Source organism: Mesoplodon mirus (assembly GCF_964341445.2).
Source record: "Mesoplodon mirus genome assembly, chromosome: 7".
Taxonomy (NCBI): domain Eukaryota; kingdom Metazoa; phylum Chordata; class Mammalia; order Artiodactyla; family Ziphiidae; genus Mesoplodon; species Mesoplodon mirus.
The window spans coordinates 97,100,667-97,126,494 of NC_138983.1; the positions used below are offsets into that span (position 1 = coordinate 97,100,667).

A 25,828-nucleotide genomic window follows, 5' to 3' on the forward strand; every position below is an offset into this window, starting at 1 on the left:
CCTCCCTCTCGGTCTGATGTGGCCAGACTGCTTGTTCTGAGTGGCCCGGACTTTCCCACCTCAAGGTGCACTGTGGGCCTTTGCCCTGTGATTTTTCAAATGTCAGGCCTCAGTACTCCCACAGGGACCCGTTTACTGGGGCATAAATGCCACGCAATCCGTAGACAGGACAAGAGCTAGCTTGTTTTGCTTTTCTTTTTTTTTTTTTTGCTGTACGCGGGCCTCTCACTGTTGTGGCCTCTCCCGTTGTGGGGCACAGGCTCAGCGGCCATGGCCCACGGGCCCAGCCGCTCTGCGGCATGTGGGATCTTCCCGAACCGGGGCACGAACCTGCGTCCCCTGCATCGGCAAGTGGACTCTCAACCACTGCACCACAAGGGAAGCCCCACTAGCTTATTCTGATAGATCAAAATGGAAGTGACAAGGAGAAGGGTGCAATTTCTTTTCTTTTTTTAAAAATAAATTTATTTATTTTTGGTTGCGTTGGGTCTTTGTTGCGGTGCATAGGCTTATTGCGGCACCTTCTCTTGTTGCGGAGCCTGGGCTCTAAGCACACGGGCTTCAGTAGTTGTGGCACGAGGGACTCAGTAGTTGTGGCGCACGGGCTTAGATGCTCCGCGGCATGTGGGATCTTCCCGGACCAGGGCTCGAGCCCGTGTCCCCTGCACTGGCAGGTGGATTCCTAACCACTGTGCCACCAGGGAAGTCCTGGGTGCAATTTCTTTGTTCTCCTAAGGTAAGGTTGCCAGATTTAGGGGCGGAAAAAAGGATGTTCAGTTAAAATAGGATTTCAGATAATGAATAATATTTTAGTGCAAATGTGTCCCATGCAATATTTGGGACACACACTAAAACGAAATTCTAAAATTCAAATTTAACTGGGTGCCTTTACTTTATCTAGCAACCCCACCCGAAGAGAGTTTCTAAACTTCAGTCATTCATATACCACTTTCACTATTTTTCCCATGTCTCTTGGCTAGCCTCACTATAATTTCTTAGCATTTTTCGTAGAAGCAGCTCCCTTTTTAAACTTAAAAACGTGCATTAAATTAAAAATAACTGTTATAAGAGTAAATAGAGATTCAGTATCTTAAATAAAAATAATCCCTCCAAAAGAAGAAATACAGGAATTTCCCTGTTTACCATCAGACCAGGTTGCGGGCATCACGCTAAAAAAAAAAAAAAAAAAAAAAAGATTCGGGGGAGGTGCTGGGCATGCCCAGGTAATGGAGTTCGGGCGTGCTGATATGGCCACCAGATGGCGCTCACAGCCTTTGGTCTTGGTTTGTGTCCTTGGAAATTTTGTCATTATTACTCTGGTAGAATTAACAGATACGTCAAGGTCTCACAAGTTTTCTGACTCGTTTCATGCACCATCATGGTTCAGAGTCTAGGACATTTGGGGCAGTTACACTTACTTTTTCCCTGGGGCACCTGAGACATTATTGGGGGGGGTCTATGCTAGAAGTTGCGGGGACACAGGTCACTCTGACCCCCACTCTCCCCAAGGCTATACTTTTGCATGTTTGTGCTTTGGAAACTTTGAGTGAAAAAATTCTTTCACATCTTACTTTTCTCTGTTGGGGGGAACTACAACTTTTCCATAAAAGGTCCTTGGAACACTGAAAGTGTTTGTAAGCTCTTCTCAGCTTAATGCTTTTATTTGCATGATACCAGAGATAGAACACACAGAGACAAACTTCCAGAAGGGAAAACATACGTTCCCCTCTAAGACTCCAGTGGTTTTGACAGATTGAAAATATTTCAATCTGAGTGTCAGAGTTTTAGGATTTCGGATTGCTGGAAAACTCCAAAGAGTCTTCAAACCTCTTTGATACTTTTACTATCAAAGTAAATATCCATATTGTTTGTAATGGCATAAATTCCAAGATGTTTAATGTCTGTTAAGCTGTGTAATAAAATGGGCACTGAATCATAAGAAAGTTAAGAGTGCTAGGAGGAGTGATTGTTTCAGGATGATAATTTGGCTTCTAATTAGCACAGGCGTATAAGAGCACATGGAGGTAAGAATTTTCTAGTGATACTGTAGCAGGTCGAAGATCTCTGAGAGCAAATCATTATGCACACACCTTCGGGGACCAGGGAAAACACATAAAGTAATCAGAACCATAAATCAACCTGCCATGTGGCTTACACTTCTGGTGGAATGCTCTGCAGGCAGTAGAATAGTTAAGAAACTAAAATGTCAGTGGATGAAACTCGATTTGAGTTCAAACCGATGGAGCCTCTGGTTCATATATGCCTTGCTATAAAATATTCTTCTTCAGTTATAAGTGAAGCTCCAGGGGTAGGGGAGGCAAGAGCATGATGCATCAGTGTAATTATTTCTAGATAATTTCTTTGTAAAAAAACATTTTTTCCCCCAGATTTCGGCAGCCACTTTAAATAATACTCAAATTGGGACTGGCTGATATTCAAAGCTATGTGGAAATTATATAATATTCTATGTCAAATATATTTCAATTATTTAAAAAAAGGTATGTAGGGAATTCCCTGGCAGTCCAGTGGTTAGGACTCTGTGCTTCCACTGCTGGAGGCCTGGGTTTGATCCCTGGTCAGGGAACTAAGATCCTGCAAGGTGCGTGGTACGGCCAAAAAAAAAAAAAAAGGTATGTGGGAATAATTCAGCCTCGTACATGTACCTGAAAAAGACATGTCATTTTCTCAGGAAAGCTCTGAAATGGGAGAATAACTGAAAGGAATATTTCAGCAAAATTGGGTTCAGTTCAAGAAAAAGATGCTCATTAATGTGTCAGCTACATGTCAAGGTAGCTGTTTGCACTAATAATTCCTACAGGACCTGTTACTTTCATTGTTTTTTCAAAACCAGGTTTGAAGGAGAGTCATTAGTTCATTTAAATATTAGAGCATGTATTTGTTGACTTGTTTATTCTGTCTCCCTCACTAGAGCATAACAGGGGGAAGGATCATGTCTGTCCTGTTCTCTGCTGAATTCTCAGAGCCTGGAAGAGGGCATGGCACAGGATAGGCCCCCCAAAATATTTCTTTGGATTAATGGATGGATGGATGGATGGATGAATAAAGAACAAACAAACAGCCACAGTCCTAACAGAGTTCTAGAAGGTTACTGCGCCCAACCTTTGCCTTCATGGAGCTTACAGTTTCCTGCTAGAATCTCCTAGGTTCACCATACACAATCTGTGTCCTTTCTAGAGCACCATTTCTAGGACTGAAACTGTGTACCTAGAATCGGTTACAGAAGGGAAAGACAGTAAACAGAGCACAAGAGAACAAAGGCCCCCAAGCACTGACTACGGTTTTTTTTTTTTTCTCTCTCTCTTTTTTTTAAATGTTTATTTATTTATTTATATTTTTCTTATTAGTCACCCATTTTATACACATCAGTGTATACATGTAAATCCCAATCTCTCAATTCATCATACCACCATCCCCACCCCCTGCCGTTTTCCCCCCTTGGTGTCCATACGTTTGTTCTCTACATGTGTGTCTCCATTTCTGCTCTGCAAACTGGTTCATCTTTACCATTTTTCTAGGTTCCAAATATATGTGTTAATATATGATATTTGTTCTTCTCTTTCTGACTTACTTCACTCTGTATGGCAGTCTCTAGATGCATCCACGTCTCTACAAATAACCCAATTTTGTTCCTTTTTATGGCTGAGTAATATTCCATTGTACATATGTACCATTTCCTCTTTAACCATTCGTCTGTTGATGGGCATTTAGGTTGCTTCCATGATCTGGCTATTGTAAATAGTACTGCAATGAACATTGGGGTGCATGTGGCTTTTTGAATTATGGTTTTCACTGGGTATATGCCCAGTAGTGGGATTGCTGGGTCCTATGGTAATTCTATTTTTAGTTTTGTAAGGAACCTCCATACTGTTCTCCATAGTGGCTGTATCAATTTACATTCCCACCAACAGTGCAAGACGGTCCCCTTTTCTCCACACCGTCTCCAGCATTTGTTGTTTGTAGATTTTCTGATGATGCCCATTCTAACTGGTGTGAGGTGATACCTCATTGTAGTTTTGATTTGCATTTCTCTAATAATTAATGATGTTGAGCAGCTTTTCATGTGCTTCTTGGCCAGCGGTATATCTTCTTTGGAGAAATGTCTATTTAGGTTTTCTGCCCATTTTTGGATTGGGTGGTTTGTTTTTTTAATATTGAGCTGCATGAGCTGTTTATATATTTTGGAAATTAATCATTTGTCAGTTGCTTCCTTTGCAAATATTTTCTCCCATTCTGAGGGTTGTCTTTTCATCTTGTTTATGGTTTCCTTTGCTGTGCAAAAGCTTTGAAGTTTCATTAGGTCCCATTTATTTATTTTGGTATTTATTTCCATTACTCTAGGAAGTGGATCAAAAAATATCTTGCTGTGATTTATGTCGAAGAGTGTTCTTCCTATGTTTTCCTCTAAGAATTTTAGAGTGTCTGGTCTTACATTTAGGTCTCTAATCCATTTTGAGTTTATTTTTGTGTATGGCATTAGGGAGTGTTCTAATTTCATTCTTTTACATGTAGCTGTCCAGTTTTCCCATCACCACTTATTGAAGAGACTGTCTTTTCTCCACTGTATATCCTTGACTCCTTTGTCATAGATTAGTTGACCATAGGTGTGTGGGTTTATCTCTGGGCTTTCTATCCAGTTCCATTGACCTATATTTCTGTTTTTGTGCCAGTACCATATTGTCTTGATTACTGTGGCTTTGTAGTATAGGCTGAATTTAGGGAGTCTGATTCCTCCATCTCCGTTTTTTCCCCTCAAGACTGATTTGGCTATTCAGGGTCTTTTGTATCTCCACACAAATTTTAAGCTTTTTTGTTCCAGTTCTGTAAAAAATGCCATTGGTAATTTGATAGGGATTGCATTGAATCTGTAGATTGCTTTGGGTAGTATAGCCATTTTCACAATATTGATTCTTCCAATCCAAGAACATGGTATATCTCTCCATCTGTTGCTATCATCTTTAATTTCTTTCATCAGTGTCTTACAGTTTTCTGCATACAGGTCTTTGTCTCCCTAGGTAGGTTTATTCCTAGGTATTGTATTTTTTGGTTGCAGTGGTACATGGGAGTGTTTCCTTAATTTCTCTTTCAGATTTTTCATCATTAGTGTATAGGAATGCAAGAGACTTCTGTGCATTCATTTTGTGTCCTGCAACTTGACCAAGTTCACTGATTAGCTCTAGTAGTTTTCTGGTGCCATCTTTAGGATTCTCTCTGTAGAGTATCCTGTCATCTGCAAACAGTGACAGTTTTACTTCTTCTTTTTCAATTTGGATTCCTTTTATTGCTTTTTCTTCACTGATTGCTGTGGCTAGGACTTCCAAAACTATGTTGAAGAATAGTAGTGAGAGTGGACATCCTTGTCTTGTTCCTGATCTTAGAGGAAATGCTTTCAGTTTTTCACCATTGAGAATGATGTTTGCTGTGGCTTTGTCATATATGGCCTTTAGAATGTTGAAGTAGGCCCTCTATGCCCACTTTCTGGAGTGTTTTTATCATAAATCAGTGTTGAATTTTGTCAAAACTGTTTTCTGCATCCATTGAGATGATCATATGGTTTTTCTTTTTCAATTTGTTAATATGGTGTATCACATTGATTGATTTGCATATATTGAAGAATCCTTGCCTCTCTGGGGTAAATCCCACTTGATCATGGTGTATGATCCTTTTCATGTGTTGTTGGGTTCTGTTTGCTAGTATTTTGTTGAAGATTTTTGCATCTATATTCATCAGTGATATTGGTCTGTAATTTTCTTTTTTTGTAGTATCTTTGTCTGGTTTTGGTATCAGGGTGATGGTGGCCTCAGAGAATGAGTTTGGGAGTGTTCCTTCCTCTGCAATTTTTTGGAAGAGTTTGAGAAGGATGGGTGTTAGCTCGTCTCTAAATGTTTGATAGAATTCACCTGTGAAGCCTTCTGGTCCTGGACTTCTGTTTGTTGGAAGATTTTTAATCACAGTTTCAATTCCATTACTTGTGATTGGTCTGTTCATATTTTCTATTTCTTCCTGGTTCAGTCTTGAAAGGTTATAACTTTCTAAGAATTTGTTCATGTCTTCTAGGTTGTCCATTTTATTGGCATAGAGTTGCTTGTAGTTGTCTCTTAGGATGCTTTGTATTTCTGCGGTGTCTGTTGTAACTTCTTTTTCCTTTCTAATTTTATTGATTTGAGTCCTCTCCCTCTTTTTCTTGATGAGTCTGGATAATGGTTTATCAATTTTGTTTAACTTCTCAAAGAACCAGCTTTTAGTTTTATTGATCTTTGCTATTGTCTTCTTTGTTTCTATTTCATTTATTTCTGCTCTGATCTTTATGATTTCTTTCCTTCTGCTCACTTTGGGTTTTGTTTGTTCTTCTTTCTCTAGTTCCTTTAGGTGTAACGTTAGATTGTTTATTTGAGATTTTTCTTGTTTCTTGAGGTGGGCTTCTATAGCTATAAACTTCCCTCTAAAACTATGGGATGCTTTTGCTGCATCCCATAGGTTTTGGATCGTCGTGTTTTCATTGTCATTTGTCTCAAGGTATTTTTTGATTTCCTCTTTGATTTCTTCAGTGATCTCTTGGTTATTTAGTAACGTACTGTTTAGCCTCCGTGTGTTTGTGTTTTTTACAGGTTTTTCCCTGTAATTCATTTCTAATCTCATAGCGTTGTGGTCAGAAAAGATGCTTGATATGATTTTAATTTTCTTAAATTTCCTGAGGCTTGATTTTTGACCCAAGACGTGATCTATCCTGGAAAATGTTCCGTGCGCACTTGAGAAGAAAGTGCAATCCGCTGTTTTTGGACGGAATGTCCTACAAATATCAATTAAATCTATCTGGTCTATTGTGTCATTTAAAGCTTGTGTTTCCTTATTAATTTTCTCTTTGGATGATCTGTCCATTGGTGTAAGTGAGGTGTTCAAGTCCCCCACTATTATTGTGTTACTGTTGATTTCCTCTTTTAGAGCTATTAGCAGTTGCCTTATGTATTGAGGTGCTCCTATGCTGGGTGCATATATATTTATAATTGTTATATCTTCTTCTTGGATTGATCCCTTGATCATTACGTAGTGTCCTTCCTTGTCTCTTGTAACATTCTTTATTTTAAAGTCTAATTTATCTGATATGAGTATTGCTACTCCAGCTTTCCTTTGATTTCCATTTGCATGGAATATCTTTTTCCATCCCCTCACTTTCAGTCTGTATGTGTCCCTAGGTCTGAAGTGGGTCTCCTGTAGACAGCATATAGATGGTTCTTGTTTTTGTATCCTTTCAGCAACCCTGTGTCTTTTGGTTGGAGCATTTAATCCATTCGCGTTTAAGGTAATTATCGATATGTATGTTCCTATGACCATTTTCTTAATTGTTTTGGGTTTGTTTTTGTAGGTCCTTTTCTTCTCTTGTGTTTCCCACTTACAGAAGTTCCTTTAACATTTGTTGTAGAGCTGGTTTGGTGGTGCTCAATTCTCTTATCTTTTGCTTGTCTGTCAAGCTTTTGATTTCTCCATCGAATCTCAATGAGATCCTTGCTGGGTAGAGTAATCTTGGTTGTACGTTCTTCCCTTTCATCACTTTAAGTATATCATGCCACTCCCTTCTGGCTTGTAGACTTTCTGCTGAGAAATCAGCTGGTAACCTTCTGGGAGTTCCCTTGTATGTTATTTGTCATTTTTCCCTTGCTGCTGTCAATAATTTTTCTTTAATTTTTGCCAAGTTGATTACTATGTGTCTCGGTGTGTTTCTCCTTGGGTTTCTCCTGTATGGGACTCTCTGTGCTTCCTGGACTTGGGTGGCTATTTCCTTTCCGATGTTAGGGAAGTTTTTGACTATAATCTCTTCAATATCTTCTCGGGTCCTTTCTCTCTCTCTTCTCCTTCTGGGACCCGTATAATGTGAACGTTGTTGTGTTTAATGTTGTCCCCGAGGTCTCTTAAGCTGTCTTCATTTCTTTTCATTCTTTTATCTTTATTCTGTTCCGCAGCAGTGAATTCCACCATTCTGTATTCCAGGTCACTTATCCGTTCTTTTGCCCCAGTTATTCTATTGATTCCTTCTAGTGTATTTTTTTTTCAGTTATTGTATTCTTCATCTCTGTTTGTTTGTTCTTGAATTCTTCTAGATCTTTGTTAAACGTTTCTTGCATCTTCTGGATCTTTGCCTCCATTCTTTTTCTGAGGTCCAGGATCATCTTCACTATCATTATTCTGAATTCTTTTTCTGGAAGATTGCCTCTCTCCATTTCATTTAGTTGTTTTTCTGGGGTTTTATCTTGTTCCTTCATCTGTTACACAGCCCTCTGCCTTTTCATCTTCGCTGTCTTTCTGTGGATATGGTTTTTGTTCCACAGGCTGCAGGATTGTAGTTCTTCTTGCTGCTGCTGTCTGCCCTCTGGTGGATGAGGCTATCTAAGAGGCTTGTGGAAGTTTCCTGATGGGAGGGACTGGTGCTGGGTAGAGCTGGCTCTTGCAGTGGTGGGCAGAGCTCAGTAAAACTTTAATCTGCTTGTCTGCTGATGGGTGGGTTGGTTTCCCTCCCTGTTAGTTGTTTGGCCTGAGGTGACCCAACACTGGAGCCTACCCGGGCTCTTTGGTGGGGTTAATGGCATACTCTGGGAGGGCTCATGCCAAGGAATACTTCCCAGAACTTCTGCTGCCAGTGTCCTTGTCCCTTGGTGAGCCACAGCTGCCCCCCGCCTCTGCAGGAGACCCACCAACACTAGCAGGTAGGTCTGGTTCAGTCTCCTATGGGGGTCACTGCTCCTTCCCCTGGGTCCCAATGCACACACTACTTTGTGTGTGCCCTCCAAGAGTGGAATCTCTCTTTCCCCCAGTCCTGCCAAAGTCCTGCAATCAAATCCCACTAGCCTTCAAAGTCTGAGTCTCTAGGAATTCCTCCTCCCATTGCCAGACCCCCAGGTTGGGAAGCCCGATGTTGAGCTCAGAACCTTCACTCCAGTGGGTGGACTTCTGTGGTATAAGTGTTCTCCAGTTTGTGAGTCACCCACCCAGCAGTTATGGGATTTGATTTTATGGGGATTGCGCCCCTCCTACTGTCTCTTTGCGCCTTCTCCTTTGTCTTTGCATGTGGGGTATCTTTTTGGTGAGCTCCAGTGTCTTCCTGTCGATGATTGTTCAGCAGTTAGTTGTGATTCCAGTGTTCTCGAAAGAGGGAGTGAGAACATGTCCTTCTACTCCACCATGTTGAACCAAATCTGACTACGGTTTTAAGCAGAATTATGCACTGAGGCCAAAATTCATCAATGACCAATTGCTTTTTTATCAACTTTGTTGAGATATAATTTATGAACAAGATCAGTGGCCAATTTTAAAGTAGTTCTTTAAAACTTAAATTTTTTTTTTTTTTAGATTTAGTTTCAGGAGGAAGGAAGTTGACTGGTAAATCCAAACATTCTGGGTGGAGAATTTTTGGTGAAATTCCCTATAAATGAACCAGCAGCTGCCTTCAGGGTTTGATAAAGGCCTCAGTGTTTGGAACACTGTGGGGTTCCTTCTCCCCATCTCCAGCTCTTTCTGGCTGGGTCCGGGTGGGTGTGAGAAGTGGTCACTGAAGCGACAGGAGTTGGGTGGAAATGCAAAGTGGGTGTGAAAGCATGAGGTGTACAAGGTGGCAGAGCTGAGCCCAAATCACATCACTGCCTCTCACTTGCTGTGCAAGCTGTAACAAGCTCCTGGGCATCTCTGAGCGTGCCTCAGTCTCCTCATCTGTAGAATGGCATCTGCCAGAAGACTGAGGTTTAAATAGCTAATGAGGGGACTTCCCTCATGGTGCAGTGGTTAAGAATCTGCCTGCCAATGCAGGGGACACGAGTTCGAGCCCTGGTCCAGGAAGATCCCACATGCTGTGGAGAAACTATGCCCGTGGGCCACAACTACTGAGCCTGCACTCTAGAGTCCGTGAGCCACAGCTACTGAAGCCCTCATGCTGCAACTACTGAAGCCCACGTGCCTAGAGCCCATGCTCTGCAGCAAGAGAAGCCACTGAAATGAGAAGCCCACGCACCGCAGTGAAGAGTAGCCCCTACTCACTGCAACTAGAGAAAGCCCGTGCACAGCAACGAAGACCCAATGCAGCCATAAATAAATACATTAAATAAGTAAATAAATAAATAAATAAGCTAATGCACCCAAAGCACCTGCACCGGGGCCTGAACATGGTAGGCACTTAATCAAATCTAATATTGTTCTTACAAGGCTAGAAACTTGCCAACCCTCCACTCCCTGGATCTGCACTCTTCACCATGCTGTGCTGACTGCCCATTTCTAACTACCCGGGTGGCTCCCCCCAGGCTCTACCTGAGAGCTGTCACCCTGTGTTGTGACCCCAAGGCCCCGACCCACTTGTCTCTGAGCCCTACCTGGTTTTTCAAGCTCTGGATCTCTCTCTGTTGGGCATCGTCCTCTTCATGCAGAACCTGAAACTTGGGCGGGATCACCCTCTCCTTCTGCCTGGAGGTGGCTGTTTCCAACAGCTTCTGCCTCAGGTTGGCCACTTGGTTCTGCAGGCTTGCTATCACGGTGTCTTTGTATTTAGATTCAAGTTCAAAATCGGAGAGACGGCTGACTTCTTTTCCCAGCAGCAGAATTATTTCATCCTGGGTGGAGGACAGATGGGAAATTTACTAGGTGTGGGTCTGGATGTAAGGCTGAGCCCATTTAAAGAAAGACAGGAAAAATATGGTATCATTCTTTGGGAAGGTGAGGGCAGGCAGGGAGGGAAAAAGCAGACTTTCAAGGCTATCTCTGTCACTTGGAAAATCTCATAGAGACAAGAATTGGGTTAAAATGATGTACTTGTATATAGACTCCTGTAATGGATGTCTGTACCTCACAGGTACGGAAACTTTCCTTTCCCCAAGAATTAGACTTTCATATTAAGAACAACCATCCCACTTGGGAACTTTTGTTGCTAGAAAGTTTACTTAGAGCGTTTTCATTTATAATATTCAGCCTAGCACACTGGGGACCTAGGAAAGGTACTTAGGAAAACAACATTCTGTTTGACCACTTTCTGCCTATAATGAGGGTTATTTGTTTTAACTTAAAACATTCTGAACTATTTGTTTTCCCTTTCCTCTCTTCTAATATTTCCTGCCTCTTTTGGCTATTCATGTATGAATTTTTTCCAGGTAACTCAATCTGGAAAGTAAATGAGACAGGAATAGTGATTTATTTGCATGGGCTCATGTCAACTTTCGGCTGGAAAAACAAAATTGCTGGTAGACTGTACCCACAGGTATAATTAACCCTGTCCTCCATCTCTCCAGTGAAAAAGCTCTGCAGCCAAAGAATTGGTTAGGTTTTCCAAAAAAGGAAAAAAAAATTCCCCCAAACTTCTCACCAGACGTTATCAATAAAATGTCAGAAAAACTGAAGAAGAAGAAGAAGAAGAAAAAATTCCCCAGAGGCCTTTTCCAAAGCAGTCACAGGAGGAGGTAAACGGGCAATTTCTGGGCCAGCTCATTCCCAGGAGAGCCGTCCAGTCAGCCTCACGACCTGCTAGCTCCGTGACCGGGGGAAGGACAGGGTCTCGCTCATGAGAAAGCCTGTCTGACATTGCCAGCTGCTGCCAGGGGCCTTCCTTTGGGTCCTTGTGAAAGTTGGTGGCAAAACTTCAAGAGAGAGCATCAGACATATTCCCTACTCCTGGGCAGTTTCCCCTGTTTCACCCTGTTATGATCAGCCAGGTGCTTATTCATTTTTCATGCAACAAACATTCATAGGGCAGCAACTAAGTGCCAGGCCCCGTGACAGTGCTGGAATATAAGAAGTTTGCAGAGGGCAGTGGACAGCTGTGGGTTCTGCTTTCCTGCTGAGGGTCCCTTTGCCCTTCTGGAGGGAGCGTTCCTCCTTCCATGGGGTCTGGGTAGGATTATCAGTCATGTGCCCTGCTCCTTCCTGTCCCACCTCCCCATGTGCATGTGGCCCAAGCTGGTCAATCAGAGATTTCACACATCGATTACAGAGGGAGAGGATCTTGCCTTCTTTTGGATCATAAACTTTAAATATGTAGGCTTGTTTGCCTGAGTTTGTCTTTTCTGACGCACAAAGCCAGCCTTATGTAGAAAGCCAGACTCTGAGGGAAACAGAGGGGAGAGGTTGGTAGTGGGGAGGTGTTCTGATGACATTATTCAAGCTCCTGGATCTAGCCATACCTGAAGCTAGTGGCCCTTTAAATTTTCCAATAAGTTGAGCTAATCAATGCTCCCCCTCAAGCTAATTTGTTTATTGTCACTTGAAGGAGTCCTGGCAAGTCAGGGTATAAACGACTTATAAAGAGAAAGAATTCTTTCTATTATAAATAGAAAAAATGATAAATGGCTTATAAACATTTTCTATAAATAGAAAAAATTATAGTGGTTGCACTATATTTCCGAGTTAAAATTGAGGCAGGTTGAAAAATGGCAACAAATACTTTGCAGTTTTGCCATCCAGTCTATTTCCCCACCCTCTAGTCTGGGCTGGCCCCGTGACTTGCTTTAACCAATGGAATGGAGTGGAAGTGATGCTGCATGATCTCCAGGCAAGTTCTTACAGGCTGTGCAGCTTCTGCTCTGGCCCCCTGGGAACCCCGAGACCACCGTGCTGTGATGAAAAACCACATGCACAAAGGGGCGCACCAGTCCAGGCGTCCTGGCTGAGGCCCTAGATGTGGGAAGGAGGCCAATGGAGACCGACCACCAAACTGGCCAAGCCAGCGGCTGACTGAGGCCGCATGAGTGAGGCCAGGGGACGCGAGCAAAGGAACCTTCCAGGTCAACCCATAGATTCTGGGGAATAATGAATTGCTGTTTGAAGCCGCTAAGTTTTGGGATGGCTTGTTACACAGTGATAAATACAGAATCTGAGTGTGGCTTCTCGCCTTTCTGCAACATTTTTCAGAGTCTGGTCCCAGGATGCCTGGTTGGAACCCCCTGCCTCCTGAAGGTTTGGATTTCCGTGTCTGACAAGAACCCCAGGTAGGTCTGCTCCTCACAAACTCTGAGAATTGCTGCAGGAGCAGGCCCTGGCCCTGAAGGAAAGCGAGATATTATAGACTGCTTCTTTTAGAGTAACTTTCAGGTCGTGTCTAAGTGGGGAGAAATTGACCTGGGCCCTTCCCAGGATGGCTTGACTTGAATCCACCTGTTCTGCTCGCATCCCTGCTTTAAACCTCTCTGGTTCTTTAACGAGTCTCTTGGCCCAGGCCTCCCTGACTTCAGGGCTCAATTCCTCCTGCTAGGAACGTGTTTTTGCGTCACTGTTCCATCACTGAAGGTTGACCAAGTGATTACTGTGTGGGAGTTAGAAGTACCCGCTGAGAAGCTAACCAGACCTCGCTTTGAATCCTAACACTGCTCCTTGCATTGGGCAGCCGTGAACACATCACTGAACCTCTCTGAGCTTCAGTTTCCTCATCTGCAAAGTGAGGCTGATAAAATCTATTTTGAAGATGGTGAAGATTAACGAGCTAATAAATGTCAAGTGCACAGGACATGGCCCAGCACACAGTAGGTGCTCAGTACCTTGTAGTTGTAGATGTTATTTGGGATAAAATGAGCAGTGGCCAAACCTGGCTGAATGTCTTGGGAGGAAGAGGTGGTTTCTTGGAAGTAGGAAAAAGGGACAGTCCTTGAGACACAGAGAACAAGAGGCAGTGGCAATCTCTCCATGGTCCCTCTTGCTGCTGTAGCTCTGTGCTTCCCTGAGACCCCTTACCTTATCGTACTGGGCCAGGTCCTGGTCCACAAAAATTTCTCTGTAGGGCTCTGCCCCAGGAATTTCCTCGGCCACTGATTGTTCCGACAGTTCCGCCGCGTTGGTCCACACTAACACACAAGATCAACAGAGAATGCAGAGGAGACTGTGAGTTTCCCCAAAGTCTTAAAGAATATTTTCAGATTAACCTTCACATTCATGAGACTTATGCACTGAAAGCATTACAGGAGGACAGGAAAGGGTAAGAGCTGCCTCATTTCTCTTCCCCAGCATTAACTGCACTGATGCACTGTGGGGTGTCTCTTTCCAGACTTTTTTCTATGCCGCATAAGAGCTGATGACCTTGGGCAAGTCATTTGCTCTCTCTAAGCCTTAGTTTCCACATACATAATTTAGGATCACTGATAGTCTCTGCTATAAAGGGCTATCTGGAGATTAAATAGAATAATGATATAGAGCAGGGGTTGGCAAACTATGGCCCTGCGGCCAAATCTGGCCTTCTGCCTATTTTTGTAAATAAAGTTTTATTGCAACACAGCCACAGTGATTGATTTACATATTATTTATGGCTGCTTCCCAGCTACAAAGGCAGAGCTGACTAGTTGCAGCACAGACCATGTGACCCACAAATCCTAAAGTATTTACTATCTGGCTCTTTACAGGAAAAGTTTGCTGACCACTCATGTAGAGCATTTAGCACTAAACATTAGCTATATATTTTTTTATTACAGTCATATCTTTTCAAAAAACAAAAATGCATTTACATGACAGAGATTCTTATCCAGCTTACTTTTCAGCTAACAATATCAAAAACATCTTCCCATGTCAGTATTTGTAGCTGTACTTGGTTCTTTTCCAGGGTAGCATTGTGGTCCATTGTACAAGTGTGCCAAACGTGTTTAACTAGGATCCACTTGATAGCCATTTAAGCTTTCCTACATTTTTTCTTATTTACCCCAGTATTACAAGGCCTTTTTATATGACTTTCAGGGATTATGGCATTGTGTTTGGGGACCCCACTCTGTATCACATCAGACAGCTCACAATTCACTCACATCAACACTGAATACATTTCTTTTTATTGGTGTAGAAACGTTTGTAAAGATTTCTATAATTCTACGTGTGAGATCACTTGGGCCCAAGCAGCGTATTTTAAATTTCCAAGTGACTATGGTTTCTGGACAGTCACTGCACATTCTTATCTTCCTGTGAAGTGAGAAGCTGAACAAATTGTTTTCAGTGGTGATGAAACTTTAATGAGTATTAACATTAATGATGAATGAAGCATGCACTATCATGTTTGTGGACATTCATCATTTATTCATTTTGCTTCTGCCTTTTTTATTTATGCATTTTAGAATCAAAGATTCCTGCCCCCCAGCCAGGTCTCAAACCTCTTTGTGGACCCCAGAACCTCTAGTGGACATAGCTGATGGCCTGTGGTGCCCAGAGAATGCACAGCCTTGCGTGTTGAATGAGCAGCCCTGGCCACAGTGTTTCCTGGGGCACGAGGAACAGAAGGGCCTGGAACTTCAGCAGCTGCCCATTTTCTCTCCCTCCACCTCCCCAACTAGGTCCATGATTAGAAAACTTTTATTTGAAGCTCACTGCCCCCATCTGACTCTCTTGGATCCTGAGCAGCTAAGTCCTAACTGACTATAGCAGCAGTGCCTGATAGAGAAATAAAGGGAGCTACAGAATGCAATTTTCAATTTTCTAGTAGTCGCATTAAAAAGGTAAAAAGGAGAGATGAATTTTTTAATGATCAATTTGATTTAACCCAATACATTAAAAAAACATCATTTCAACACGTAATCGACAAAAAATATGGAGATATTTTATATTCTTTTTTTTCGAGGCATGAAGCCTTTGAAATCTGGGGTTTATTTTACACTGATTGTGTATCTCAATTTGGAAACTGAATTTTCAGGAGGAAGATTTCATCTGTTTTCAGATTCCTCAAGAAATCGGCTCCCACTGGAGGAAGGTACTGCCTGGCCTGTGTCCCCAGGGAGGGCCTCGGGGTCTGACCCTAAATGGGCCCCTGTCCAGTCTCAGCTTAGAGTTCTGGCATCTGATGCCATCTCTAGGGGTGACTCCGGCTGCCTCTGCAACCCTGTCGTGGCTGTCTTGAGGGACCCTTCCCCGCAAGATGATGGCCGGAGGGGGGACTTCATAAAACTTACAGAACAGGCTGATCGATGGGGTCCCTTTATTAGGGAAGGTGTGTTTACCGAAAGTCTTTGTGGGGCTAGAATTTGCTCTGAGACTCGCTTTCCTTACACCCAGGCAGGGAGGTGCTGGAGCAGTTACCCCTCACCTGCCCCAAACTTCTTTACCGGCTACTGTTATTTATCAGAAAGAACCTAAGGGCCATGTATGACCAAACCGGCTTAACTCTAGCTGCCGGATCCTTCGGAGGTCCCAGTGGGGAGAAGCCCCAGGGAGGGTCGGGAGGGCTGGGGCGGTGGCAAGGCGGATATGGGGACGCAGGCACTTTAAGAATTTTCGGGCATGAGCTGTTGGCCAAAAGGCAGGGGAGTTACTTTAATATTTTAACAACCCCCAGCTGTCCTGGTGCGCTCCAATAATCACCAGTCTGCAGCAGGGGCAGTATGTGTGCACCTTAACTGTGTCTTTCAGACATTGTAAGTTGTAAATAAAAGTTAAATAACAATCATGGTTAGGTAATAACTTAATTTTTAAATTTTAATATTTAAAATTTAAATATTAAAATTATTAAAATATTAAAATTTAAATATTAAAATATTAAATATTTTAATATTTACTGAATGTTCGCTATGCACCTGGCGCTGTGCTCAGCACTTACACGCAGGATACGATTTCGTCTTCATAACAACCCAGTGAGATAGGCATTATTATTCCCATCTCCATTTTATACGTGAGAGGTATGAGGCACAGAGACGTCAAGTCATCTGCTCAAGGACACACAGCTGGTAAGTGGTAGAGTCAAGGGATGAACCTAAGTTTGTTGGATTCAGAGCCTATGCTTTTAACCACTATGCAGTCAATGTATTGAAGTGGGAAGATGTTTATGATATATTATTGAATTTTAAAAATCAGGTAGGGAATTCCTTGGCAGTCCAGTGGTTAGGATTCTGTACTTCCACTGCAGGGGGCACAGGTTCCATCCCTGGCTGGGGAACAAAGATCCTGAAAGCTGAGCGGCACGGCCAAAAAAAGAAAAAAAAAGGTTACCTATGTTAGGTTCATATGATCCTATTATTGGGGAAAATATATATATATATATATATATATATGAATCAAGATGCTATTTTAATAAGTCACTCCACATATTTTCTTTTCTCAGTAATTCTTCCCCACCTCCCATGAGCTCTTGCCATTAAGATTTGGCCTTGGAGCTGACGTTTTATTGCCTTGTGGTACAGGAAGGATGAGTATTAACTAGAACAGGGTGAGTTTTCCCCCAGGCAAAATGACGTTTTCATTTTTGACAACGTCTGGAGACATTTTTGAGAACCACAGTTAGGGGGGTGGTGGTGGTGTTGCTACTGGTATCTCTGGTGGGTAGGAGTCAGGGATGCTGCTAAACACCCTACAGTGGACAGGACAGATCCTTCAACAAGGAGTTATGCGACCCACCTGTCACTGTGCCAAGATTGAGAAACCCTGACCTGATCTGCAGTAAATAAATCCTTGGCTTTGGGTTTTCAAATAGAATTTTTCAAGTCTAAAGCAAGGTGAAAGTCTAACAGTAAACCAATTTAATTGGAAGGGCCCAGCTTTGCTAAGAGAGGAAAGAGCTTTCTCAGAACCCTTAAAAAGAGGTGTTTTCTGTCAAGAGACAGCATGGAGGACTGGAGCACAGAGTTTTCTCTAAAGCGTGGAGTAGAGATGCCCAGACACAAAGGAACTCCCCATGACACGGGAAGATGAAAGTCCTTTTCTGAGGATGGCGAGAGTGTCAGGGGAACGAGGGCAAACGTTTGGAAACATGAGACCTGGCTGAGAGGCTGAGGAGATAGAGCCCAGGTAGATGTGAGGGACTCTAAGCCATACGACTCATCCTGCATTTCTCCAGGGGGAATGCAAGTCCTTTAGAGAAGCCCCAAGTTCAACATGGCACTGGAGAAACCGGTGATTACAGTGGAAAAATTTAAATGGCGGAGTGAAAAAAAGAAAAGAAACAGCCCATGTGCCATGTGTCCAAAGGACGCATTAAAAAAAAAACCCCAAAAACCCTGTATATATGTTCATAAGACAGAACATGATGCATACAACAAAATGAATGAATCTCAGAAATACTATGCTGAGTGAAAAAAGCCTTCCACAAAGGAACATGTACTACATGGTTCTGTGTACTTGAGATTCTAGAACAGGAATATCTAATCCATGGCTGGAAAAGAATTCAGAAGAGTGGGTGCCTCTGGGGCCTGGGGCTGGGAATTGACTGGGGAGGGACATGAGGGAACTTTCTGGGGTGATGGTAATGTTCTATATCTTGATAGGAATTTGGGTTACATAGGTGTGCACGACTGGCAAAACTCAGTGAACACATTCAAGATCTACACCTTTCAGGGTGCGGTAGGCAGTCTCCAAGATGGCCCCACTGCTTCTTGTCTCTTGGTATTCAGACCCCTGCATCATCCTCTGCAATACTGGATGGACTTTATGTTAGTTAGCTTGGGCTGCCATAACAAAACACCACAGGAGGTCTTAACAAAAGAAATTCATTTTCTCACAGTTCTGGAGGCTGGAAGTCCAAGATCAAGGTGTGGGCAGGGTTAGGCCTCTCTCCTTGGCTTGCAGATGGCCACCTTCCTGCTGTGTCCTCACATGCCCTTTTCTCTGTGCACGTGCATCCCTGGCGTCTCTCTCTCTCTTCTTACAAGGACACCAGCCCTTGGATTAGGGCCCACCCAATCATCTCATTTTAACTTACTCATCTATTTCAATACACTATCTCCAAATATGGTCACATTCTGCGATATTCGGATTGAGGCCTCAGCATATGAATTTTGGGGGAATGCAATTCAGTCCGTAACAAAGCTTCTCTATGTAACCAAGGATATTGCAGAAATGACACAGTTTGATTCCTGAGGTTAGATCATAAAAGGCATTGCAGCTTCTTCCTCACTCTCTAGGACCACTTGTCTGGAGGAGCTGGCAGCTTGAGGATGCTCAAGCAACGTATGGAGAGGTGCACTTAGTGAAGAACTGAGGCCTCTTACCAAAAGCCATGTGAGTGAACCATTCTAGAGGTGGGTCCTCCAGCCCCAGACAAGCCTCCAGAGGACCACAGCCCCAGCCAACACCATTACTGCAACTTCATGAAAAATCCTGAGCAAGAATCCCCCAGCTAAGCCATTCCCAACTTCCTGACGCAGAGAAACTATGAGATAATAAATGTTTACTGTTGTTTTAGGCCATTACATCCTGCAGTAATTTGTTATGCAACAATAAGTAGCAAATACAGGTTTGGGCACCAGGAGTGGTGGAAAATTTAACAAAAACCCTACAATGTGGAGTGGTTTGGGATGGAACAGTGGCCAGAAGCTGGAGGACTTTGGCCAAGAGTCTTTGAGAAAGCCTGAATAGTCTTAGTAGAAGCCCGATGGCCTTTGAGGAGGCAGTGAGGGAAGGGTCCCAGGAAAGTGAGGAAAATGTTACTGGGGTTAAGGGATCCTTGTCAGGTGGTGGCAGAAGGGTTCCTAACACGTTGCCTGTGGTCATGAGGAAGGTAGAAAATGTTTGTGATGAGGCTGAATGGTCTAGCTAGAGAGAGTCCCAGACAGAGTCTTGGAAGGTGCTGCCTGGTTACTTCTTGCTACTTATAGTGAAATGTGAGGGGGAGAGACAGTTAAAGGAAGGGCTGTTAAACCAGGGCAATGCTCTGGGCTTGAAAATTCCCTGCCTCTCCCGGTGGCAAATGAAATGTAAGAAACAGGTTCTGGGCAAAGATCAAATCAAGGGCACTCTCAAGAAAACACAGTCCAGAGAAGAAGCTGAGGGTGTGGTTGTAAAATCCTTTGTTAAGAATACAGATCCAGGGCAGTGTCCAGGAGAACCCTTCGGTCAAAGAACTGGGCTTCTAAGAAGCTTCTGTGCTTTGTCAGTCTTTGCAGAAGTCCATGGTGGAAGGGCTTGGGTCCAAAAAAATCTGTGGGCATGGGTTTTGCCTAATAGGATGAACCCCAATAAGAAGCACTGCCAACTCAGACTGACAGAGACCCACAAAAGTCAAAGAAGCGTCTGGACCCCCAAGCTTCTACAGGCAGGAAGCAGGCTATAAAACTATGCAGCCACATCCATGGGACACCTTTCATAGGAAAGGGAGGACGACTCAGAAGGCGGAACTCAGGGACCAGCGGGCAGACACAAGAGCCCTGGAAAGTCATTTCTGGACAAGAGTTGGACTGAAGCCCAATCAAGGAACTGCCGATATTTTCCCAGCTGGACTTCAGAACTGCTTTGGGCCAGGGACTCCTGTGTGTTTCCTGTTTTTCTTCTTTTGGAACAAGAGGAGTGTATGTAGCAGTTATGCTATGTCTGTCCCACCAATATATGCTGGGTGTATGAGGGACAGACCCTTTGTTCAGAGGTCTTCAGATTTCTGGAAGTAGTACTTGATGAGCTGAATGTAAGGTACTACACCCATGAGCCCCATCTGTACCTGGACTTGATTTAGACGAGATTCTGGAATTTGAGCCGATGCTGTTACTGGGGTGAGATTTTGGGGGGCCTCGGGAGAGAGGAGGAGGAGTGTGAATCATTGAGGACCCGAGGGCAGGCTGTGGTAGCCGGCCTCCAAGATGACTGCTGATAATCCCCACCTCCTGGTCTTCAGGCCCGTGTGTAGTCTTCTCCCACACTGGAGGGTGACGCCCTGTGTAACCATCAGGATATTGCAGCAATGACAGAGCATGACTTCTGAGGCTTAGTCACAAGAGATGTTGCCACTTCCATCTTGTCCTCCAGGATCACTTGCTCAGGAGGAGCAGCTGCCGTGTCATGGGAATGCTCGAGCCACTCTCTGGGGAGGCCCATGTGGTGAGGAGCCGGGGCCTCCTGCTGACAGCCATGTGAGCACGCCATCTTGGAAGTGGATCCTGCGGCCCAGGTCAAGCCTTCAGATGACTGCAGCCTTACGAGGGACCCTGAGCCACAGCTGTCCTGCTAAGCTGCTGCCAAATTCCTGACCCACAGAAACCGTATAGATGATAACACATGTTTGATTTTTGCTTTAGGCTGCTACGTTTGGGGAGAATTTGTTATGCAATCATGATAACTAATACACATTGTGTGTTCATTTTACATGAAGGAGACAAAAATGTTGAATTCTAGTTAATGGTATATGTGCTAAAGCATTTAGGGGGAGGACTACAGATGTGTGCTATTTATTTTGAAATGCATCCAAAAAATAAGATGGATTAATGCAGGACAAGAAGGATGGGTAGACAGAAATGTAATAAAGAGTACAGCAAAGTGTTAGCGGTAGAATTAGGAGGAGAGCTGTCTCTGTAAAATTCTTTTTGCTTTGCTGTATGTTTGAAAGTTTTCACATTAAAATGCTGGGGGGAAATGGCTGAGTAATTTCTTAACTTGGGTCGTAGGTACATGAGCATTCCTTAGATGATGATGATGATTATGTAAACTGCAGAGATACCTTTCATTTGCCCCTTAGTCTGTATATTTCAGAATAATAACTGTTATTTGAATGGCTGAGGGAAGTGACTAGGTGAGTGGTCCTGAGTGAGACCAGGGAAGGGTGTGGAGGCATCGAGAGACCTGGGGACTCAGAGGGGTCTGGGGCTGGGACGCAGAAAACAGAGAATGGGACCTTCACACCAGTGGCCACAGAAGAAACCTGCGAATCATGCCAGGGACTAAGTCGAGCCAGCTACTCTGCCAGTAAGGCTGGCAAGGCCGAGAGGATGGTGACAGACAGGAAGTCTCCTCCCCAAATGCCATGAGGCCTTCTCGGGGGGAGGGGGGAGAAGGAAACCCTGATGGCTGTGTGTTCCCAAAGTGACCAGGCTGTGAGTGACAGTCACTGAGATAACCAGCCTTAAATTTGACTGAAAAGCGTTAGATTAGATTAGATTGAATACATAACCTCCGGAGAAGTAATTTTCTCCTAAGCCTCAGTCTCCTCTTACCTGTAAAATGGTAATAAGATATTTAAAAACCTCTTAAGGCAAGAGGGATTTCAGTTACCAATATGTCTGTACATCTGAGTCGAAGTATATAAATTTAGATTCTGATACACATTCAGATATATTCATATATATGTACAAACACACACACACACACACACACACTCACCACAGAGGTACTGATGTGTGCAGATGGGCAGAGCACAGTCTTGGAGGAGTTTGTACCAAAAAGTCAACAGGGAGAATTCTGGTGATAAGGGTGACAGCTTATCTTTTACTGTTTTCTAACTTTCTGCTTATCCCAATTTTTTCACATTTGATTATGTTCTACTTCAGAACCAGAGAACATAAGCAAAAGCCAGAGAAAGACAAATATCATACCATATTGCTTATATGTGGAATCTAAAAAAAGGTACAAATGAACTTATCTACAAAACAGAGATAGAGTTACAGATGTAGAAAATAAACTTATCGTTACCGGGAATAAGAGGGGGGAGGGATAAATTGGAAGAGAGGGATTGACATACACAATACTATAAATAAAAGAGATAACTAAGGACGACCTACTGGATAGCACAGGGAACTCTCCTCAATACTCTGTAATGGTCTATATGGGAAAAGAATCTAAAAAAGAGTGGATACATGTATATGTTGAACAGATTCAGTGTGCTGCATACCTGAAACTAACACAACACTGTAAATCAACTGCACCTCAATAAAAATTTAAAAAAAAAGGGGAAAGCAGAAACTGAGACCCATCCTCCTAGCAGAAGCCCCTCCCCTAAGCCACCAAGGAAGCGCCCATGAGTACCTTGCCTGATGATGGGAACGCTGTGGGCGGCTCTGTCCACCTCGAAGGAGAACATCTTCTTGCTGGCACTCATGGGCTGCCTGTGGGAGGCTGGTGGGACCATGGGGGGCTCGGGGGACCCCTGCGACCAGCTCCTCTGCACTGGCGCTGTCCAGATGCCCGGGTAGAAGGGGGTCTGTGTTGGTGAGGGTGACTGGTTCAGTTGCTGGGTGGCCCAAGGTGGCTGTGGCCTTGGCCAAGGTGCTGGGCCCCTCACCCATGGGAAGGAGACCTGCAGGGGCAGACAAGAGGGTCAGGGGAGGTTACGAGCAGCTGGGGTGGTCTTCACCTTTCTGTCCCGGCGACATAATTGCTGCCCTAGATTTCGGCGTATAAGTCACTTCTCCCAGGAAGCCCTCCCAGACTCCCCAAATTTGGGATGTTGGTTCCCACCATAGGTCACCTTGCACACTATCGCACCACCATTTATTGGGTGCAGCCTTCGTGCCAGGCACCCAGTCAAGAGATTCACATGCATTACCTCATTTAATACCCCTGATGCTCTGTGACGAGCCTGAGGCTGAGCAAGACCTAGTGACTTTCCCAGGATCACAGATTTGGCAGTGAGCTTCTGAGCTGGTACAACGCCACCTCTGAGCTCTGAGAGGCTGACAGCTTTTTGTCTACCTTGCTCAGCACCGTATCCTCAGCTCCTAGAATAAACCCTTGGCACATACACAGTAGGTCCTTAAATACTGGTTGAAAGAATGAATGAACACATCTCCGAGATTCAAGCCCAGCTCTCCGGGACACACACGTCCACACTATGTGTCTCCCTGGCACTCCCATTCCACCTGTTCCCCGAAGCCGAGAGCTCTGGGGTGGCAGGCACCCCAACTGGCTCGCACCCCAACTGGCTCATTAACCTGTGATCCTCAACATCTGCCACATCTGATTCTTGCCAGACGCTCCATAAATATCTATCAAGGGAACCTCTTTTCATCTGATCCAGCGGAAGATGTCTGTAGCTACTTTCATTAGAGAGCACATCAAAATCCATCTATACCGGGAGAAGCAAATGCTGAGAGGTGCTGACACCTGGCTTTGTCTTGGTTAATGCTGTTGTGGCCATCCCTCCCCGAGCCTAGTGGTTAAACCGTGACATCGTGAATGCTACCATTTATTGTAATTACTCACCGATTTCTCGCGATAGCCCTGAAGGGGAGGGGCTCTCCTTATTCCTAGCTTACAAATGAGGCTTGGAGAGGTTAAGGACTTCACCAAGCTCAGGTGGTGGTGGAGAGGGTGGTGGGACTGGGGTTCTGGAAAGCTCTTTCCCTCTCTGTCTCTCTCTCCCTTCTCTGCCCCGCCCCCAGTCTCTTGGCAGAAGAAAACACACTTTTCAAGGAAGAAGCTAAGTTCAAAGGTTTGCCGCCTGTGGCGGTCACGTTTCTCTTTCTGCAGACTGCAGACACGTAATGAGAAACAGGACAGAATGCTTCCAAAATAGGAGCACTGGCAGACAGAACTTCCTATAGCTCCAGCTGGATTGTATTCAAGAGGAAGGTTCTCCACTCACTCAGGTTCCCAAACCAGTCTTTTAGCTACAGTCTTTCCCAGCCAAGTCAAGAATCCGGTGAATTCCCCTGAAGACTTTTTTGGAGTCAGGGAGAACACTGTTCGGGAAAATCAAACTCCAATTGCCTGGCGACACCTGGCCCAGCATTTATGATGACACTGGCCCCGTTGAAACCTGTTTCAGGAACGGACTTGGCAGTGTTCCAGAACTCTGTTACCTTATGTGAAGATTCGAATTTCTCTCCACTGTGGGCACCTCGGTCTCCACCTAAGATTTCTTCCTTTCTCTCCTTTCAGAAGCTGAGGTGTCCTGCTCCTGCCTTGCACTCACTTCTCCATCCATCCGATCCCTTCCCGTCCTCTCCTCTGGGGCTGTCTTGCCTCAATCATTCCTATAACCTTTCCTCATCGATTTAATAAAGATTTATCGAATGAAAGGGCTGAAGGTGGGAAGGGGGAAATTTGAATATGTTTTACCCCCGCCTGATAGAAAACAAATCGAGAGACCACGGGTAGTGTGGAGGAATTCCCTTTTGTGCTGGGATGCTCAGGTAGATGTGCCTCACTGCCCACTAACTGCCAGGGTGCTGAAGGGAGTGCTCATATCTCATGCCTCAAGTGGTTCACTGCCGTAGTGGACAGGCCGCAACCCACCTGGCTCTTCTGGAAATTCCAGGAATCTCCCTCCCAATCTGTTGGCCCATTGCTGTGGGTGGGGCTAAGCAATCAACCAATCACACTCCCTGGACATACTGATTGGTTCAGTGGTGGGGCAAGTGATCCAATCAGAGCCAAGGAGACCCAAGAAGACTTGGCTGGACACCAGGATCTGGAGTGACCTGGTGGGACTTCAGAATGCAGCCAGCATGAGGGAGTGGAGTCCAGACATGGAGAGAGGGAAGCTGTTTATTTATTTTTCAAATTGTGGTAAATAACCTGCAACATAAAATTTATCATCTTAGCCATTTTAAAGTAAATAGTTCAGTGGTGTTAAGTATTTTCACATTTCTGTGAGATGGATCTCCAGAACTTTTTCGTCTTGCAAAACGTAAACTCTATTAACCATTAGACAACAACTCCCCATTCCCTCCGCCACCCAGCCGTGGTGACCAACATTCTGTCTCTATGAATTGGACTACTCTAAGTACCAAGTACCTCAAATAAGTGAAATCACATGGTACTTGTCTTTTTGTGACTGGCGTATTTCACTTAGCATAATGTCCTCAAGGTTCATCCATGTCAGAATTTCCTTCATTTTTAAGGCTAAACAATATTCCATCATACAGTTTAGAGTGTATTTTGTTTATCCATTAAGCGTCACGGACATTTGGATGGTTTCTACCTCTTGGCTATTGTAACTATGCTGCTGTGAACATGGTGGGGAAAATAAGGAAGCTGGTTTTGAGCCTTGGCTCGGGTGCTACCCTGAAGTGCTCCATCCCTGAGGCCGGCTAGAGCTGGTTTCTGTCGCTTGCAGCACACAGAGCCCGAACGATAGGGCCCCTATGGGGAAGGAGCCAAAGATGTGTAAATGCAGCAGACTCCAAGCTCTTCGGGTTTAAAAATTAAAAAATAAAGTGTTTTTTTTTTCTCTGAAGCGTGTTGGTTGAGG

At 44.1% G+C, this 25,828-nt stretch overlaps 3 protein-coding genes and 1 pseudogene across 4 annotated transcripts in view; all 4 read right to left on the reverse strand.

The window, feature by feature from the left end:
- Nucleotides 1–25,828, reverse strand: part of LOC309808894 (centrosomal protein of 78 kDa-like) — a 981,446-nt pseudogene that overhangs the window by 609,376 nt on the left and 346,242 nt on the right. The window lies entirely within an intron of this gene.
- LOC309807680 (interferon regulatory factor 6-like) overlaps nt 1–25,828 on the reverse strand; it is a 445,413-nt gene that overhangs the window by 216,250 nt on the left and 203,335 nt on the right. The gene's annotated exons all lie outside the window — the stretch shown is intronic.
- LOC309808078 (forkhead-associated domain-containing protein 1-like) overlaps nt 1–25,828 on the reverse strand; it is a gene marked incomplete at both ends in the record, with an annotated part of 196,499 nt that overhangs the window by 42,006 nt on the left and 128,665 nt on the right. The gene's annotated exons all lie outside the window — the stretch shown is intronic.
- The window catches only part of LOC309808079 (forkhead-associated domain-containing protein 1-like), a gene marked incomplete at both ends in the record, with an annotated part of 92,131 nt that overhangs the window by 33,813 nt on the left and 32,490 nt on the right, over nt 1–25,828 (reverse strand). The window contains 3 exons of the mRNA XM_082628086.1: nt 10,371–10,607; nt 13,711–13,820; nt 22,660–22,930. Of these exons, the coding sequence (XP_082484212.1) occupies nt 10,371–10,607; nt 13,711–13,820; nt 22,660–22,930 (618 nt within the window). The remainder of the gene's footprint in view (nt 1–10,370; nt 10,608–13,710; nt 13,821–22,659; nt 22,931–25,828) is intronic.